The sequence below is a fragment of the Idiotropiscis lumnitzeri genome, chromosome 1 (assembly GCF_059441095.1).
Source record: "Idiotropiscis lumnitzeri isolate Australia: NSW breed Sydney's pygmy pipehorse chromosome 1, RoL_Ilum_1.0, whole genome shotgun sequence".
NCBI lineage: Eukaryota > Metazoa > Chordata > Actinopteri > Syngnathiformes > Syngnathidae > Idiotropiscis > Idiotropiscis lumnitzeri.
The window spans coordinates 28597243-28617931 of record NC_142391.1 but is presented as its reverse complement, the minus strand read 5'-3'; the positions used below and the strand labels follow the sequence as shown (position 1 = coordinate 28617931).

Sequence of the window (20689 nt, the reverse complement as noted above, 5' to 3'; positions counted from 1 at the left end):
ACTACTTGTATGTGTTTTAATCCACCTCTTGGTTCCCCCATTATCACGTTGCAAAGCTGCACAATAACTATGCGTGGCATTACAAAGAGATATTACAATAAGCAGTTCCCAATCATTACATACTTAATAACGTGACAAAAATCTGAAAACTTGGAATAAAATACATCATACTCACCAGAGATGCTTCTTCTTTATAGACAAAATCCATCCTCTTTTGCTGGCTGATTTGGGTACACTTAAAGATAACGAGTTCTTGCCACTCTGGAAGCGATGAATAAATCTCTCACCGCGTTGGAAACAAGTCAGCCAGCTACAGCTTTGTCCAAACGATCCTATTTTGGTGCCCCTCAGTAGATTTCATTTACATGGCAACACATTAAAGGTTCAATCTGATTGGACGATAAAGAATGTACTCGCAGATGACTATGACACACGTTATGAAATAAAGACAAAAGACCGCTGGAAACAAATGAATGCAATTTCATGTGAGTTGTAAATTGTCGGTGCTTTGGATAGTGTTTTGGCCTGCAGATGCGTCTTGAATGCTCTGACTGTTCGATCCCAAGTAGAGAAGGTCTTTTTTTATGTTGTGCCATCAAGAGCCCATCTTCACAGTCCCACTGTTGTAGATTTTATGTTTTCATATGTTGGGAATAAAATTAAAAAGTCGCTAAAATAAGCTACCTGAGAATTCTACTTAACTTCCCACCACCGCACGGCGAATGGATGTCGAGATTGAATGCGGGCTGGCGGCGACGAGTGTGTTGCCGCCAGCCCTCCAGCTCCAGTCCCATTATGGCAGACGCTCTCTCCCACCAAGTGAATCTCTGATATTGCTTGTTTAGCATTTTCCGAGGGTAATAGGCCCATTGATTTTTGGCTGGGCTCTCTGTTTTATTTACACAGAAGGACCGCGTCGCCCGGGGAGCGAAATGTACCAACACTCGTTAAAGAGAAATTGACTTGTGGACTGAGCTCAGGCTGGCGAAGGGCGAGGTAGGAAGGGAGGGAGACCGGGGACCACGAGGGCTTCGGATCAGGCGACTGAGCTACAAGAAGACAGCTAATCAATTGCAAATTAGTGTGACTGAAAGAGAAATAAAGCAAGCGATGGACGGATGGCGAGAGGCGGAAGTAATAAGACGGTGTGATAGTGAGGAATGGCAGCGTTCTCAACCAGGGCTGACAACTCATTTACTGCGGCAGATGGGGAGGGGACGCATTCGATTCACTTGAAAGATTTAACGTGATTTTAGCATTCAGTGTCACTATTGGAGATAGATTTGGATAGAAAATTAAAACGACTTTAAATTACCTGGAATAACTTTGGTGCCTGAAGTGTGCAGACAGGTGATCTAACTTTAGCAGTCAGTTGAACCCAGTGCACCAACCGCAAATACACTTCTGAGAAAGCGAAAGCAGACTCGGGTTGCTTTCACACATCCACTTTACTTTCGCTGGTCTGAATCAGTAATGATAGATTTGTGAATCTCACCCGCTTTCCACCTGGGGCAGCTTTCTTTTCACACTTTAAAACAAATCAAAGAAACTAAAATGTGCCTCAAAACAGTCCACCTTTGCTTCTCTTGATGCTCGCTAGCTCACCACACTAAGAAGGTTTTGTCTATAGACTAGGGAGTAAAATGCACCCATTTTGGGCACCTGTCGATGAAAATAGGACCCAACATGTTTGTTAAATCAACAGTCTCATCCATTCGTCATTTTGAGCAGACCTCTGTCAAATTGCTTTCATATCGCAACTCAACCAGATTGTTTTGAACTGTACCAAAGACCACCAAGATGATGAATAACTGTTTACGCTTGACCAAACCAGCCACACCGAGAGGGAAAACAAATTAAAGGATTAGATCCGATTAAAACGTACCAAAGGACGCAAAGTGTGAAAACAGGCTAAAAGAAGAACTGGAGGGGAACTAAAAAACCATCGATAAAAGTGGGTTTATTTTTAGGCATGGTCAACGTTGGCCCTAACATATGCTCCAGTTGGGTGGTCATTGTATAAATCTCTTAAATCATCTGTCGCCATCTAGTTTTTGTGATGTTGCCATTTCTTGGTTCTGACTAGAGGCCTAACTCTCACCTCTTCTGCAACTTAATTTATGTCCTCTCTCACCTTCTGAGGTTTTCAGCTTTTTAGCATTTCACCAACAACTCACCATTACCTCCGCTTGCCATATGAAGAGAATGATGTTTTCAAACTAAATGAGCATTGATCATGTCATATCGATGCTTTTATCCTGCTGTTTGACATTCTGTGTAGTGCCCTTTGTTCTGCAACGTTTTTTTTTTTGCTGCTTGGCTATCACACTACCTTGAACACGCAGTCAGTCAGTCCGCCCCAGGGGAATGCAGCATTCATACAGAGGGGTCCATTAGGTGTATTAGCTGGTGGTGAAAAGCGGTGCTGATGTGATGCTTACAAAGCTCCACAGGGGAGATGGACATTTGATCTTCTCTCTGACCCAATCTGACTCCAGGGCGGCTGCCTGGTTTCATTTATCGGATGTGAGCTGTTAAGGTGGGAGGCATTGCTGTTTTTTTTTTTTCAACGCTTTCAAAGCGACATCCACTGCGATAAGTGGTCGACAGTGAGCCACTGCCATCTTGTTATTCCCTAGAGGCGATGGTACTTTAACCTACAGTGGCCCTGAGGGCAAAACACAATCCTAGTCAGCTACAGCAGGATTGAAATGTAAATAATAAGCGGAACATGACTGTGTGTAAAGTAAAAAAAAAACAAAACAAGGCAAAAATCATTCAAGTGCTCATTTCAACCGATTAATTTTTTGGGTTCTAGTAAATGAAGTAGTTTTACTTTAAAATCGACACTTTTGACGCGTTGAACATAGGCATGGCGAGCCTGCATCATCTACTGAATTAGTCTAAAATGACTCTAGTTTTTCTACTCCAAGTTCCACAAAATAGTGTAATTGCCTCCCCCAGTACGTAGCACAGCAAAGAAATTTGTTTTGTGATATGTTGCAGGATGTTGTCATTCATCCAAATTCATACAGGAGTCATTCCAGTGGACGCAGTGTTTTATTGCGTGCGGGTGGCTGTCTTCTGCCTCTTTTCTTGTTTGCATGCTCGCTGGGTTTAAATTGCACTTCTAGCACTTCCTTTGGGAAGGTGGATCAGGCAATTTCCTGTTGAAAAAAAAAAACACCTAGCGGGGGTGGGTTTGCTTTATAATCTTTAAAAGCCAACCCTTGGGTTCGGTAAAAACATCTGATGAATACAGAGTAGCTTGGGGAGGTACGTTCACGTAAATGTGTGTGTGTGTGTCCACTCTCATGGCCTCTGGCGGCTTGTGTTAGTGCTGATACCAACTTCAACTGCAACTTCACCTCTGTCAAGGTCATAGACATGAATTGAGTGCTTTAAGGTTACTTTTAAGCCCCCTTGCGTTTCCATTGCATTCAATTTTTGTGTACTTGTTACTTTCATCGTTTGCTTTTGCAAACTTAAAAGTCAGCTTTTTTACACGTATGACTTATCTGTGTTGTACTACCATCAGGAGCAACATTCGAGACACCTCCACAGTTAAAAAAAGAATCACTTTAGAAAATTCTGAAATTTCCATCCATCCTGTCTTTTTTTTATTCGCCCTATCATTATAAGCGATGCTGTTGAGTCGGATCTCATTCCAGATGATTTTGGGCAAGAAATGGGGACTACAAATATGGGTGGATTAAGTTTCTCGATTGTTTCATCATATTTTGAAGCTATTGAGGCAAAATGCAGTGCAGTACTTGGCTGCAACCAGCTGCGGTACTGTTATTTTTCAATGAGAGAGTGAATCTCCACAGTAAAATAGAAAATAAGCAAACAAAATGTTTGCTTTGTTGTGCTAATTATTAACATTGTTGCCATGAATGTCAATAAGTAGTATTTTAAATATGAATCATTTTAATTACAGTTTAAGACAAAAAAATTACAAGTTGTGTTATGGACAAATAACATCACATCAGCAATGGTAGTTTGGCAACATCCACGCAGAACTCTGCTTTAAGATCTATAAATACTCTGAGTACCACTATGCCAAAGAGTTTAGAACCATTACAGGGAGATTTAGCCATCCCGTTCAGAAATAATCAATTACATGGAGTCACATGTCCCAAGGAATCAATGCAGTCCAAATCAATGCCTACTTATCTTTGTTCAAGACAGATTTGTTTTACATCTCGTTAGATTGTTCAGAAGATAAATTTTTCCAACATCTTAGGTCCTCATAGCATTTAATTAATCATGGACGCTGTATTTTGTGTATTGATTTTGCACAAGGCACTCACTGACAAGTACCTCTTTCTGTGTGAAACGCATGTTTTTGTTCTTCAAAAAACCCTTCTGCCATCAGTGCGCGGCACTAATATAAAAGCTCTCAACAGCAAACTGTAAATCACATTCTAATAGCACATTAAACTTGCCATACAGACTTTGATGAGAGTTTATGGAGCTATTTTTGTCTCTGAATTGACTAGATGGCAGTATTTGTGGGGTGTGTGTAGTGGTTGTCCTTATCAGGTATTTGTTTTTATGTGCCCACTTCCCTGTCTTTCAGGCGGAGATTGTCAAGCGGCTGAACGCAATCTGCGCCCAAGTCGTCCCGTTTCTTTCTCAAGAGGTAAGGCGAAAAAAGAAAAAAAATGTCTGTCGCTGTTCGTTAAGGAAGAGGCAGAGTGAGAGGTGTGGGTGTGGGGCGGTGGTTGAAGCGAGATGTGTTGCGTGTGGTGGATTGCAAGACGCAGCAGAGAGGCTTGCACGCACACGCACGCTCACATGGTCACCGCGCACACGCACAGCGGCAGATTATCCCGGGTTTATCCCCCCTGCTCAGGGTAGGCAGATATGCTTGAACCTATTAAATGTCTCCCACTAACATATGCAGGAAAGAATATGCGATTTGTGCAGCACATGTGTACAGTGTTTTAATAGTAATATGTTTACCAGGGAATGCTTCTGTGTATGTGTGTGTTGAGCAGATAAAGTCCTTCTCTGGAGGAATTGCAAGCGCTGGCGTGTGTACGTGTGTTTTAGTGGAGGGGTGGGAAAAGCAGTAAGGCGCGAGTGTGTACTCCACAACTCTCCTCCAGATTAGCCCTGGATTAGGAGGGTTTAAAGTGGATTAGAAATAATGGCATTAGACAGCAGTGCTGCTGCTTGCTGCACAGCCCCGAAGCCTGCAGCGGATGGAGGCAGCGAGAGGAAAGAGGCTTTTACTGTTTTGTTTGGATTCACTTCCCACACTTGGCGGTTGTGAACGTGAAATGTAACACAATCATATTAACATGGCACAGTCACCCTATATGCACTGTCGAGAGGTATTTAAGGAGCATCTTTTATGTCATGAGAATGTCCCTTCATTCTTTTTGGAGGGTTGCATTGTGTTCACTAATTTTCGATCTTGCCTCCCTTCTGTTGTGCTCTTGCAGTAGAATTGTATATGCACTCTCAGCAGTATCAAATATGACGTGCAAGGCATCTTTCTTTACATAGCACGTTTCATTCACAATGCAACTCATTGTGCTTCATAGAAGCAAAGAAACAACATCTACAAGCATTGACAAACTGTTAATGACATTCAGAAGCAAAACATAGAAAACAAAAGTAACTTTAGAAAACCTACCAAAAGAACATAACTTGACAACTGTTAAACACATGAACAGAAAATTCTTAAAAACATTTCAAAGTAAAGTCAAGAAATAAGGGTAGGTTTCTAAAATAACTCAGCTGCAGCTGTTAGCTGCTCTTTTGAGAGTGTCCAGGAAGAAGACTGTTAAAAAATCAAGTCTACTGGCAATAAAAGTGTATATGTATGTATGTGTATATATATATATATAATATATATATATAACCCACGCCCGATGCTGTCTCTCACTATGAGGCCATCGTGCTAACCAGTGCCGCCTATATATGTGTATATATATATATATATATATATATATATATATATATATATGTATATGTGTATATGTATATATCTCTATATATATCTCTTTATATCTCTCTCTCTCTCTCTCTCTCTATATATATATATATATATATATATATATATATATATATATATATATATATATATATCTCAAAACATACATCAAGTAATACAGTCTGAAAAACAAAAACAACCGAAAGCCATATAGAGCAGAAATTGTTGCATGTAGAGAATTTTCTCACACCATTGTGATCCCTCCCTTAACAAAGCAGTAATTTGTTGTTCATCATGTTGTGGGTCCAATTGTGAAAAAAAAAAAGCCAATTATCCATTCGTGGTCTACAATGAACTGTCATTAATAGTGTCGAAAGATGTTATTTTCTTCTGATGAAGGTTGTGCGGCATAGAGGCAGGATAAATGTGGCAGCTATACTTGAGCCCTGCAAACTTGTTCATTTTCACCCCTGATAGGCTCTTTCATGTCTGTCCTACTTTCCTGTGATGGTCCTGGATGAATCTCTGGATCCCTGCTTCTCTATTTCATTACACTTTGGATGACGTTGCAAGAGTTTGTTTAATGTTTCTTTGTGTCTCGACCTGTTTTTTTGGATGTTCAAGAACACGGATGTTTAAAGGGGCAACCTCCAGTAAATGTACAATTATGTCACGGTTCGACATTAACGATGGCCCGTGGCCACTCCCTTCAAACGGCAGCCCGACCGGGCCATGTCAAATTCATTAGCCACGGCCGGCAATTTTAGCACTGAAACAACCTGTCAGAAACAGGATGTTGTGATGAAGAAGGAAAACAAACGTGACTGGAGCACGCTTAACTGGATAACGCGACATGAATCCGTGTCAGTCTGATGTCGCTAGCTTTGCTTAGCCTGATTGCTGCTCGCCTTAATAGATTTTGAAAAGTTCTGACCGAACCATTGCTCAGTTCTTTTATCTTCAATGCCCGCATGGCGAATAGTAACTACTAGAAGATAGATGCATATTCTCCATTTAAATATGAGGATACCAGAAAGATTAAGACATGACCATCGAGCCGTTTTCTGCTAATCTGTCCAAAATGGTTCCTCTACTTTATACTCTCAGAGCCGCCCCCACAGTGAAGGGCGGCTCTGCCTAGCTCATATGACTGTGTGTGACCCCACAGTCTTAAATGGTTGCAACTAAATATGTGTGCCGCCGTGCAATTAGAACCCAACGAGCCAGGTGTCTGTCCGTTGTTTTGTTCGAAGAGCTCACCATTTCCCCCAATGCATCTTTAGCATTTGGATGTGTCTAATATATCCTGATAGCTTCATGAACCTTTTTCAGCATCAGCAGCAGGTGGTTCAAGCGGTGGAGAGGGCCAAGCAGGTCACCATGGCGGAACTCAATGCCATCATTGGAGTGAGTGTTCATCTTTTTGTTTGTTTTGTTTTATTTTTTGTTTTTTTTGTTTTTTTTGCATCCATGCACACAGACACATTTTTGCGTGCGCAATAACACACACTTTGAAATTGTATTTGATATCCATTTTATGGCTAGTGTACTGTGACACTTTGTCCTGACTACTTTGTGAGACAGTTTACACTAATAGAATGACTATGCAATATGGAATACATTCAAATTAATTCAGTGCACTCGCAGAACGACTGTCTTCCAACTAAAGTTAATTCCACCATTGCCTTCTACTACTACTACTATGACATTTCCTAGTCATTCCACTCGTGCGCTGAATTGTCTCACTCATCAGAGCAAACAGTGTATTAGTACACGGATGTGAATATGAAGGATATGAGATAAATGCTCAAACATACGTCTGTGTGTGTGCATCAGCAGCAGCAGCTCCAAGCTCAGCACCTCTCCCACGGCCACGCCATCCCTGTCCCGCTCACGCCGCACCCGGCGGGCCTTCATCCCCCCCTGCCCCCCGGCGCTGGTACTGCCAGCCTGCTGGCGCTCTCCTCGGCCCTCGGCCATCAGCTGCCCCTCAAAGATGAGCGGAAACACCAGGACAACGCCGAAGACCACCCGAGAGGTACAGTAAATCCTCCTGTGCATGTGTGCCCGTGTTAATTTTTGTTTTGCGTGCTATCTGATATGGGGAGGTATTTTGCCTTGGAATGCTGCACATCCATGAAACATTTTTACAGTTTGAATTGGATCTGTAAAAGTAGAAGAACAGTTGTATATTATAAATCTATGCTACCTGTTGAATATTAATGAGCTGCTGTTCATTCAAAGGCACACGGTTAATTACGTTGTGGCATTACCTTATATTGCATCAGATAATCTTCTTTAAAGAGCGCCGATCTTATAAACCCAGCCAACTTACTGTATTTATCTGTGTGTTTCACATTAGGTTGACATGATTACTGTGCAAAGTGCTCATTATGAATGTTTTTTTTTCTCTTTTTGTTGCTGTCTACCTCATCAGAGAGAGATTCTGTGAAGGTAAGTCCTCCATCTATCGCTCACCAAGTGAACATCTTTGCCATATTTGCAAACTAACTTTCATACATTGCTTTCTGTCAATCAAGCCATGTTAGAGGTTGATGGATGGATGGATAAAAAGATAGATCTATGTATTTGTTTACTTGATTTCTGTTAATTGAAGCACTGTTTTATTCAGTTTGATATTTTGCACTTTATTGCGTTCCTTGAAAGGAAGTTGTACAAGCACATATTTTGATTATAAATTTTTAAGGCCACTGGATTTTGTTTCACTTTATCTATTTATTTAAATTCATTTGATTGTGTTTTCTATATAAAACATCAAAATATCGAACAAAGATCATAGAACTTTGCCATTCATTTAATGAATTCAGAAGGAAAAATGCTATATACGTATACTGTGATCCTTCTTTAACATCATCTGTGATTGGTTTAATAGAAATTGTATGTCTCAAAAGTACTAGAGATATCGATTACTTGAGCACTCGAGAGTTGAGTACTTTTACTGGTCTGAAAAAAAGTTGTATGGAACATCCCTAATTTGTATACAAGCAATTAAAAGTGAATTTGCTAACCTATATCCCTTTTAAAATGTCTCATTGCTGATTAATAGTAGACTGTGATGGACCTGTTCTCTGATCATTTTTAAACCGAGTCTAAGGTTTTGGTCTTGGGTGTGTTCTTTTTCTGAGATGTGCAAATGGAGACAAAAAGAACAGCATGGTTAGTGAAGGGGGGGAAAGCGCCAAAGACTAACGTTACAGCTTGTAGTAATTAGTCCCTTAAGCTCAGCCTTTTCCCAAGGCAAACGTTTGGTTTGTTGAATACTCAATGAGCAGATTAGCATTTCTTTATTCCAGCCGCCTGAGCTCAACTGGAAACACGCACACACACTTAGAGGCTGCATGTTCACTAGTGTTTGGGAGTTGGTAGAGACTAGAGGAATGCTTAATACGTTATCGCCTGCCCCCCATGTAGTCGATCCTCCTCCGCACACACACTCGCAGCTGTAGGCACTGTGATGGATACGATTAGCAGCGTACAAATGTGTGTGCGTGGGGGTGGGGGTGCGTGTGTGTGTGTGTGTGTGAGGTCTTCTGGAATCGGGAGCAAAAATAGGAAGACTCAAATGATGAATGCCTTTCATTAGTGCCCTGTGGGGGAGCGCACACGCACACACACACACACACCCCCACACCCACACACACACACACGCACACACACACACGCGCGCACCCCCACACACTTCGAGATGCTCTTTGACATGGCGGCCAACAGTCACTTCATGAAACCAATAAGCCCCTTGTCAGCGGTCTCCAGTTGCCTTGGCAACAGTCCACTGGGTACAGTGTGTGTGAAATGTATGAGCCTCTGTGGCTTAATGTCCTTGGTGTTCGCACCTCATACACTGATAACGTAGATGTGGGTGTGAATGTCACATTACACTACATGATGGCCGTAGAGCACAGGTGTCAAACTCCAGTCCTGGAGGGCCGCTTTCCTGCATGTTTTCCATCTCCCTCAGTTGCAACACACCTGATTCAAATGAGCAGGATACATATCAGGCTCCTTCAAATCTTGCTGATGATCTGATCATTTGAATCCGGTGTGTTGCAGCCGGGAAGGATTGAAAGCATTCAGGAAAGCGGCCCTCCAGGAATGGAGTTTGACACAGATGACAAAGAGTATTGTTACCATGATTTGTTCAAGAACTTAAGGGGACCAATTTTTGTCCCGAGCACATGTATAGCGTTGAGCGAAGTCTAACGACGAGCATGGGTAGAGTTTTCTTATGTTTCCTATTTTCCAAGAGAGGCGCAGGTAGAAGAGGGTGCTTGCGCTCTTGTGAGAGGGTATGTATCAGACTTGTTTGTCATCCAATGGAAGCATCTTTTTCCCTTGTTTAGAATTGTTTTGCAATGAAATTGGTTCAGGCCTGATTAGGTTTTGGTGCTGAAACGCACACATAAGAGACAATTAATGGCCTCCACTTTAATAGTCATTGTGTTTCAATTAACAGCCCAGTCACTTGAAGCAAATTCCTCACCCCAAACATGGGCCTCATTTTTTTTAACCGTCAGGCAGAAAAAAAAAAGTATAACTGGGCTTACTTACAATTACTTTTCTTTACCGTGACTTAGCAACAAATGCAAGCACCAATCATTAGTCATTTTATAAACACTATTCACATGCGGCTATTAAATAATGAATTGCTAACCAAAACAGAAGCCCCCCCACCAAGATGCAATAGCACTCTCTGAGGTGAGTTATAATGTACTGTTTTTGCTGCTGTCTCTCAGATGTTATAAATAAAGCAAGATAAGGCAGGTTTATTTACATAAAACATTTTAAACACTAGATAACTGAATGTGCTTCACACGATTGAAGATACAACACTTAAAGGCATTCACAAACAAAATAGTTTAAAAGCAAAGTAAGGAAATAAAAAGAGCTCATTAAAATGACTAACTGAACATACAGTGCAAGAACATGATTATGGAGAATATGATTTTAGAAGTGCTTCGAATGAGTCCTCTTTGTCGTTTAAAAGAAAAAAAAACCTTGCTGCTCCCTTGCAAGATCCTTGTCATCAACACCTGCATCACGTCAAAGGGCAGCAAAAAGGTTACAAGCGTGAGTTAGTGGAAAGGTCGAGTTAAAGGTCCTGCTTTATTTTTCTTCTCTCTGTTGGTCGGCTGCGGGTGAGACGAGCCAGCAAGAGACGCCAATTGAGAAGGCCGAGTGATCGTTAGGCACGAGTGAGAGGCGAGGTGTTCAATTACACTCTTCAGCACCACTGTTCAAGACCATATATTGTTTATAAAAATGGGAGACATGCTAACAAATTCATCTTCTAGACCAGTGGTCCCCAACCACCGGTCTGTGGCCTGGTACTGGACCGCAGGCCATTTGGCGCTGGTCCGTAATCTTGCAGATACTGTACCCTGTTTATGGAAGAAAAACGAGCCATCCATCCATTTATTATACTGCTTATCCTCACTAGGGTCACGGGGGAGCTGGATTGACATTGGAATTTGCGCACGAGGAGGCTACACAATAGACATGTTGTCGGCCAATCGCACGCACATATAGACAAACAATGCCATATCATGATTTGGAGCTTTTTCTAACGCAGGAAATTGGATTTGTGTTCAACTTAAGCCTTTGCTTCCATTGCCGACCAGTTTCATTTGTGAATTCCCACTTCAATCTTAATTTGAGCATTCATAAATAATAACAGCCAAAGACAATGTAACCAGTATACCACATTGTCCCTTAGAAGCTCCTACATAGGCTGGAGTTCCACATTAGCTTTTTATTGCGATTGGAAAACTTCATTTCGGACGTGTATGTCTTTCCGTGTTCATTTTCAACGTGTTCTTAGGATGAAGTTGTGATTTCTTCCAGAGCTCATCTGTGTCTCCGTCCGCCAGTTTCCGGACTGGAGAGAAGCACCGAAGTTCAGCCGATTACTCTGCTGACAGCAAGAAGCAGAAAACAGAAGATAAAGAGAACTCTACACGCTATGTAGGTTTTCGTTCCACAGTTACCGTGAACATATTTCTTTTGGATTACAAGGACCACATTCCGTCAAACTATAAATGCAACAATATAATATCTTTATGCATCATTTTATTGACAATAGTTCTTACTTCTATTTCTGTATGAAAATCTACTAGGAGAGTGACGGGGAGAAGAGTGATGACAACTTGGTAGTGGACGTGTCTAATGAGGTACGCCATAGTATGACAATCATAACGTCTTGTGAGCCTCTCGATCAGCAAAATGAAATTGCTTTACAAACAACCTTGCCAGGATCCAGCCTCTCCCAGAGGAAGTCCCGCCCACTCTCCTCGCGAGAACGGATTGGACAAGAGTCGCCTGCTAAAGAAGGATGCCCCCCTAAGTCCCTCTTCTGTCGCCTCCTCCAGCAGCACCCCTTCATCCAAATCCAAAGAGATTAATTTGGTGAGTCGTCTGATCTTCCTTCTATCATTTCTCTAGGTATTTTCTATTTTTAGGGAAAAACGTTCATGAGGTAAGCACCATAGATGAAAACTTAGTAGTGTCATTTTTGTACTATTAGATTTTTACATTTAACCTGAAATAACGTGTCTTTTTTTTTCTGGAGAAGAACGAAAAATCCACAACACCAGTTTCCAAGTCCAGCACACCCACATCCCGCTGCGACGTGCCCACTCCCAGCAGCACCACCACCAGCCTGAGGGCAGCTCCAAGTAAGCCAACAGGAGTTGAAACGCTAGGTAAGTGTGATTTGTAGCAGGTTACACACAATTTTAACATCTTGACTAGGGCTGAACCATTTTGAAATGCAATTATTTTTGCCCAATATTATCATTTAATATGTGGTGAATTATTTAATGGTCCCCTTCCCAAGTATTTTTTTTAACAATCACAAGCAATAAATTAATTTGTATTACTATAAAAATATCAGAATTAATATACATGTATGTTTTGGTGTTATAGGTTATGTCCACACCACGATAAAGGCAAATGAATCATGAAGGACACTTTATCTACTTCAATTAGATTTGTCGACTTGTAGTCTTTTAAGCTTTCACTTTGGCAACTTCACAAAATTCTACCAAACAAGTGTGGCGTATACATAGGTCAGTAAATCAGATTTCAACAATAATTAAAAGAAATCTTCAAATGTTTCATAAAACAATGACATGTAAGCATGTTTATTTTTTAAAATTTTCAGCCTTTGGGATTTGAATTTCGTAGCCAATTTTTAAAAAGTGACAGAGTACATGACAATGGAGAAACAGTGATTGTATAGTAGCAGTAGTAGTAGTAGTAGTCATAGAAGAAATTGAGAATGCTAGACTAACTGTTAGCTTAGCTTTTATTTAATTTGTTTCTCCGTTCTTTGCTCTTCCCTATAAAGCTGATAGGAGAAGTTTGGATTGTCTTCTTGTTGCAGCACCCGGCCTACGCACACCGATGGCAGTGCCATGCTCATACCCCGGTCCGTTTGGAATGGTCCCTCACCTTGGCATGAACGGCGAGCTGAGCGGAGCGGGCGCCCCCTACACTGGCCTGCATAGCATGAGCTCTGTGGCTGCCGCCGCCGTGGCCGCCTACGGACGCACACAAGTGGTACACAAAACGCATGCACGATGTATAACAACAGGAGCATACTGTATATATTTTCCTAGAATTGCATTCATTAAGCAGGACTCTAAATTCTCCCCAAGTGTGAATGCTTGTTTGACTATGATTGTCCTATGATTGACTAGCGCCCAGTCCAGGGTGTATCCTATTTCTTGCCCAAAGTCAGTTGCTCACCCTAAAGATAAGCTCAAGAGGAAATGATTGCATAATTAATCGACATGTTTCTCAAGACTTTGGTCTGTAGTGCATGTGGCCTCTGTTCTGTCTTAATTCAAAGTTCATCTTCTGTAGGTGGGATTTGATCCTCACCATCACATCCGTGTCCCTGGCCTTCCTCCTAACCTATCAGGCATTCCTGGTGGAAAACCGTAGGTCTCCTTTTTCATTTCTAAACGACATACAGTATCTACCCAGCTGTTTGCGTCTGTTTGTTACTGTAGCTACCTATAGAGTACAGTATATGTACACCCGACACGCATGGGGCAATATGTCTCGTTAAACAACTTGTATATTTACTCAAAAGTCAACCCCTGCAATAGCAATAATGCTCTGGAAATATTAATCATTAACCCCCCCCAAAATCCTTAAAATAATCCCGCTAAATATTATAATATAACGTGACGTTGACATGGTTTCAAAATCTCCTTCTCTGACAATGCATGAACAACCGCGGTCTTTGCTCACACGATTGCTACCTTGGTTCAACAGCTGTAAAAAAGTTTTAATTACTTACCTAAAAAAGACACAATGTTAAGTAGTCAGTGTGCAGCTTGTATAACAGTCTAAATTTACTTTCCCCTCAAAATAACTCAACACAGCCCTTAATTAAGAGTGCCAGGAATCTGCAGAGAAAAAGTGTTGATTCCACAGAGTGCAAAGTTGATTTTCTGCGGCCATTAAGTTGACCAGTTAGGAAGCAAATTAATTTAATTATCAGTAATTAAATTATTTGAAAACCAAAACAATGTGAAACATTGTGATTATGAAATCATCAACATCATTATTCTCTTTGTCCCTCTTGGGCAGATTTATTGGCATTACTTATAAGGTGCAAAACACCAAACTACGGGCTTGTTGCGGAACAAATAATATTAAAGCAAAGACTTAAACAAAGTCATAGATTCCACCATCTGACCATGACATCTGGCTACATGTATATGTAATATTCTGAACCTCGCACTATTTTCCGTGGACTGCTTTGAATTTCCGCGAAGAGCTTCGAAGTCGGCGGTAAATTCCGAGATTGCGGATTCCTGGGGGGGGGGCTAATTAATGTCACAACCGCAAGCAACAAAAGTGAGTACACCCCTAGGTGAAAATGTCCAAATTGTCCCCAAAATGCCAATATTTTGTGTGGCCACAACTATATTCGAGCACTGCTTCAACCTTCTTGGGGATGAAGTTTATCAAAGCTACACAGTGTTCCACTGGAATCCTCTTCCACATATTTTCTTCAGTGTTGTCCCATGATCAGGATATCATAAAATAGTTGCAAACGAAACAGAAACCTGCGGTACTGTATCTCCTCTATGTATTTCTTTGCTCCAGAGCCTACTCCTTTCACGTGAGTGCTGACGGACAAATGCAGCCAGTTCCTTTCCCTCCGGATGCTCTGATCGGTCCGGCCATCCCACGTCACGCGCGACAGATCAACACCCTTAACCATGGCGAGGTGGTGTGTGCTGTCACCATCAGCAATCCAACCCGTCATGTTTACACCGGCGGCAAGGGCTGCGTCAAGGTGTGGGACATCAGTCACCCTGGCAACAAGACCTCTGTGTCACAGCTGGACTGTCTTGTGAGTTGCTTAAATGACGCCCTGATTCATGTCAGATTTTGAGCTCCAATATGTGCAAGATTAGAATTTAACGTCTGTGCCATCAGAACAGAGACAACTACATCCGCTCCTGCCGACTGCTCCCAGACGGACGGACGCTCATTGTGGGAGGTGAGGCGAGTACTTTGTCAATATGGGACTTGGCCACACCGACTCCACGGATCAAGGCAGAATTAACGTCATCGGCTCCTGCGTGCTACGCCTTGGCCATCAGCCCCGACTCCAAAGTCTGCTTTTCCTGCTGCTCCGACGGAAACATCGCCGTCTGGGACCTTCACAACCAGACCCTGGTTAGGTAGGCTCTCAAAGGTGTTGCTCAAACGATAAGACAACAAACAGATTGACTTCTTATGAAATGATTGTATCATGAATGCTACGAGACAGAAATAGGAGCAGTAATAATTACACCCGAGATTGGCGAGTTGAAGCCAAATGTGTGACGTTTAATATCATTTGAGTACATAAAATGGGATGATGAAATAAAACACACATCCTAATGTTAGCTTAGTCTGTTGCTATGCCTTAGAGCTGTCCCTCCTGTTTCCTGTCAAGTAACATTTTGCATCTCACTGCTGCCAAAGCCGTGTTGTACAATTTTATTTTTGTTGCTTATTAGCAGGTCTTGTCTTGACTGGTGTGTTCAAACCTACAGGCGCTGACTCGCTGGAGTCGATGCGGTCAATTTTAAATAATTGTGTTTAACTTAACTCTCACTTGTATCTACAATGTATCAATTAAAAAACAAACCGGTGTATTTTCCAGACTAGATTTTAAACCATGCGGCTAATACAACGGTGCAGTTTTTCAGTGGCTTTTTCTTTCACTGGTAGGCGCGCTCTATAGTTCAGAAAATACGCTTAAATAAATCTTGATTTTTTTTTTGTTTTTTTCTAATTAGCAAAGTTGTTGCTGTGTTAAAAGGCACTGTTTATGTACCTTTATGTGCATTCACTGTACAAAATCGTTCTGTACATGCAGTAAACAACAATTTTTTTTCAACATAGAAAACTGTGGCTTATAGTCTGGTGCAGCTTGTATAATATTTTGGGGTTTTCTCCCAAAAAGAGTTGCTGCGGCTTGCATACAGGTGCGTCTTATAATTCAGAAAATAAATTAAATTAAAATGGGGGGGAGAGAATTGGCCGGTCAGAGTTTTTTTGTTTTTGGGGACATTCTGTCAATCCAAATCCAATATCTTGCTATAAGGAAGGAATACTCATTTAAAACATAAACGTCTGTGGCCTACATTTCGGAAGTGTAAACTCTTTTGTTTTTTTAAGGATACATTGTCCCTCAAGGGCCTCATTCTTATTTCAAATCGGTATCCACTTCCATTTTGAAAGCAGAACGCTCTTTTCCTATAATTGAACTAAATGAGGCTATATATACACACTGTAGACAGTTCCAGGGCCACACTGATGGAGCGAGCTGCATAGACATCTCTAATGATGGCACCAAGCTTTGGACGGGAGGTCTGGATAACACCGTCCGCTCCTGGGATCTCCGAGAAGGCCGTCAGCTGCAGCAGCATGACTTCACCTCGCAGGTATTCCCTAGTTTGCAAATATCAACATGATACAGTAAATATAAACCACCGGAAAAAAAAAAAAAAAAACCTTCATGAAGTTTGAAGTGATGGAACTGGAAGTGTTAATGGACAAACATATTACTGAATTACATAATATAAGTGCTAATAATATCCAGGCCAGCACCGCTTTGAGGTCACCTGTGCAGACATGGGCTAATGCAGAGTTGAAGGGAGTTTTGTCCTCATTGATCTGGCATGGCTCCTTCTGTGACTGTCTCAAAGTCAGACCTTAAGTTGTTCAGAACCTTCAAAATCGTATCGCTTTGTAGGTGAAATGTGGTCATTTTTGTTTCTGGCATTCCCCAAAAATGTTTTCATGATGAAAAACATCTGTTCTCACACATTTTGTCCCCTCGCTACAGTAACAGTCATCATTACGCAAAGTGTGTTGATCCTGCATTTCAAATGTGTTATTTAAAAACACAAAATCAGCCATTTCAATTTGTCCCAGCTTTGAGAAATCGCAAACACTGTGGTTGCAGATCTTCTCACTGGGATACTGTCCAACCGGCGAGTGGCTTGCAGTGGGGATGGAGAACAGCAATGTTGAGGCCCTACACGTCTCGAAACCTGACAAGTATCAGCTCCACCTCCACGAAAGCTGCGTGCTCTCACTTCGATTTGCTCACTGTGGTGAGTCAGTGTTGTGTGTTTTGATTGTACGAGAGATGTCATTGCTGAGCTGAAGTCGATCAAATCACTGAGGCAGTTGTGTAGGCTCACTCACTGTGCTGTCACTTGCAGGAAAGTGGTTCGTCAGCACAGGAAAAGACAATTTGCTGAACGCCTGGAGAACCCCGTATGGAGCGAGCATATTCCAGGTAACTCGAGGAACTTTCACTCTTCCATTAGGACACACGTGTGGAATCCCCGACCTGGAGGGCCGCTATCCTGTATGTTATAAATGTTTCCCTCCTTCAACATACATTATTGCGGGAGTCTGTTAATGATCCTCGGGGACCCGAGTTTGGCACTTGTGCACTAAGAGGAAGAGAGATACAGTGAGAATTGGGAATATGCAAAAAAAAAAAAAAAGATAAGGAAAACACTAAACATACTGTATAGAACATGAAACGGTAGTTTTGAGACATATATAGGACTTTGACATATTGTATTTCTTTCCCCCTGTCAGTCTAAGGAGTCGTCTTCAGTGCTAAGCTGCGACATCTCTGTAGATGACAAGTACATTGTGACCGGCTCCGGAGACAAGAAGGCCACTGTCTATGAGGTCATATACTAGGGTGGGCCAGGGGTCATCCACCCACCCAGGCACCATTCTTTGAGGCCAACCCTGTGTACCATATGTAATGTGTATAATAGGGATTTTCAGTTGTTCTTGGACTTTTCAAGGCTCTTCAGAAGTTGGGCAAAGCACCGAGATTCTTTTTTCTTTTTGATGAATGAATGTAATGTCCATGCACACTAAGCATACCGTCTGTTGTTAAATGATTATCCAGATAACATTTCTTTACAAAAAAAAAGTCCTTATTTCTTTGAGTGTTTGCGCAGATGTGCGGCACCAACGCGAGCTTGTTCATTGTCTACATCCAGTTACCTACTTATTTCCGCGCGTGTACGCCGTACGGAAGCTTGAAAGAGGGTTGCGTTGCACTGAACCACTTTTGAGAAATGCATGTTAGGTCAATTGAAGACTCTAAATTGTCCAGATGTGAATGGTCGTGGGAATGCTTGTTTACTTTTGCAGTCTGTCCAGGGTCCGACATTAACGGTGGCCTGATGACCCTGGGCTTGTATGGCACTGTGTTGACCCACCATCTACCTTTACACACCTTTCCTCTTCTCATTTCCTGTTAATTCATGATTGGATTAGCAACAAAAGGTACTCTTTCAGCGGCTAAATGTTAAATATTCAATTACATTTTTTCTGGCCCATTTAAAAAAAACAAAAAACAGACACACGCACAAAACAACTTCCAGTAATTGCACATAAATGATATTTCCAGGCTTAAATAATACAGTATTATGATGCTAAAAATAACAGAATTATTGTATATGTATATCATGAATATACGGGGACGGTACCAGTTCTGACAGGGCGACCTTGGCATCCCACTGTTCAACCAATCAAAAGGTTTCATGTTGGACCCTAATGTCATAATGTTCAATATTGATTAAGGTTGGCCTTGAATAAGGCTAAAATGAATGGATGAAAAGCTTTCATATTTTTTATGTTTACCAGCAATTTTGCTTTCACATTTGGCCTTTTAATATCAAATTTTGCTTTTAAATACCTGTAGCGTTAATTAATTTTTTTTTTTTTACATTTTTGCTAAGAGTCTGCATTGTTTTCCATCAAGAGGACTGCAACAGAACACATGCACTTTGACAACAGTGGCACTTCAAAAAAAACTCCAAGTATAATATCCCTTCAGTTCGTTAGTCTGAGGGTGCGTGTGTGTGTGTGTGTGTGTTATAACAAGATTGCACTTAGCACTCAGTGGGGGGGGGGGACAACACGGTGCCTTTACGTCTCTCTGGCCAACAATGGTTTACTGAATATTACAGTTATTTTTGGGGTGTGTTGCCGCATTCAAAGGTGTTATCAGAAGATGCCTCGTTTTTTCCCCTACAACATGTGAAATATGCCACTATATTCAGTACGTTATGTCTTTTTGATGAGTTGAAGCATAATGACTGTTTTAATGTCCAGATTTACCTTTCCGAACCCCCCCCCCCCAGGATCTCTAAATATCCCTTAGTAGTCATTGTTCTTACCATTAGCTACATTTACGTTGTTCCCGACGGCCATGGCACATATTTTGTCATGTGCATTTAAAGGAAAGTGTGTTTCACTCCATTTTCAGTGTCTCAAAAGAGCATCTGTTTTATATTTTTCTGGATAAATGTAAAAGTCCTCCTGGTTTTGTTAATTCCCACTTTTATCACTTAAACTCTGTATAAATGCTCACATTGGAAGTGACTACTATTACATTGCCCACCAAGAATTATTGGTCATATGTTGGGTAAAATTTCTGCTGATGACATCATTGTGGTGCAGGCAGATCTGTGCTTAAGTCCGAAATAGATGCTTGACATGCGTGTGCATGTCAGAATGTGCAAGACTCATTAGCTAGCTGCCTTTATGTTACAGGATGTAATCATTATGTTGCAGTTCAAATTGCTTCAATACTTCATGCATTTTCTTCTCCATTGTTTTTTTTTTTGCACTTGTTTAGGTTTTTCTACTGTCAAATTATACTGTGTAACTAACTTTATTTTTTTTTTTTGTTTTACAAAGAAAGAACAAAAAAAGTTGACGCTATTGCGAAGTGATCTGTGTACTCGCACAAGCTGATCTTGAATTATTACATCCGGCGATGGTGCATGAAACATTCCGCTTGGAAAAGAGTTATGATGGGATTGTACAAGCACTGTAAAACATGTCATTATTTAAGTTGAAAAAGAAAATGTCCTGTTGCTAACAGCTGTGTTTCTTCCATATGAATGGCCTTTGTTTTGTTTGTTTGTTTTTTAAATCTAGTCTGTAGTTGATTTTATTAAATTATTGTGAATTTTTTGACGAGGTGTAAGATGTTCATTGTTTCATATCCCTTACAGTAACTTATGAGAGTAAAATATTTCGGTGTAATACAATTCTATATATACTTAAATATCATAAATTATTACAAATATATATATAATATATATATACAAATATAGGGTTTGAATTATTGGAAAATACTGAAATTTTTTTTTTTAAAAA

The 20689-nt window shown here is 41.1% G+C and overlaps 1 protein-coding gene across 7 annotated transcripts in view; it reads left to right on the top strand.

Annotated features, from left to right (window-relative positions):
* The window catches only part of LOC148344119 (transducin-like enhancer protein 4), a 29904-nt gene extending 9935 nt beyond the window's left edge, over positions 1 to 19969 (top strand). For 2 of the 7 annotated variants that reach the window (XM_088293462.1, XM_088293433.1), the window contains exons 5-20: positions 4583 to 4645; positions 7280 to 7354; positions 7784 to 7985; positions 8385 to 8401; positions 11810 to 11929; positions 12082 to 12135; positions 12218 to 12370; positions 12534 to 12666; positions 13314 to 13525; positions 13832 to 13908; positions 15089 to 15338; positions 15425 to 15672; positions 16776 to 16923; positions 17448 to 17598; positions 17710 to 17786; positions 18098 to 19969. In XM_088293462.1, coding sequence (XP_088149588.1) covers positions 4583 to 4645; positions 7280 to 7354; positions 7784 to 7985; positions 8385 to 8401; positions 11810 to 11929; positions 12082 to 12135; positions 12218 to 12370; positions 12534 to 12666; positions 13314 to 13525; positions 13832 to 13908; positions 15089 to 15338; positions 15425 to 15672; positions 16776 to 16923; positions 17448 to 17598; positions 17710 to 17786; positions 18098 to 18205 — 2088 coding nt within the window. In that variant the 3' untranslated portion in view covers positions 18206 to 19969. The remainder of the gene's footprint in view (positions 1 to 4582; positions 4646 to 7279; positions 7355 to 7783; positions 7986 to 8384; positions 8402 to 11809; positions 11930 to 12081; positions 12136 to 12217; positions 12371 to 12533; positions 12667 to 13313; positions 13526 to 13831; positions 13909 to 15088; positions 15339 to 15424; positions 15673 to 16775; positions 16924 to 17447; positions 17599 to 17709; positions 17787 to 18097) is intronic. The other 5 variants (XM_088293486.1, XM_088293451.1, XM_088293480.1 and 2 more) reach the window with 5 other exon arrangements.
* The last annotated feature ends 720 nt before the right edge of the window (positions 19970 to 20689 follow it).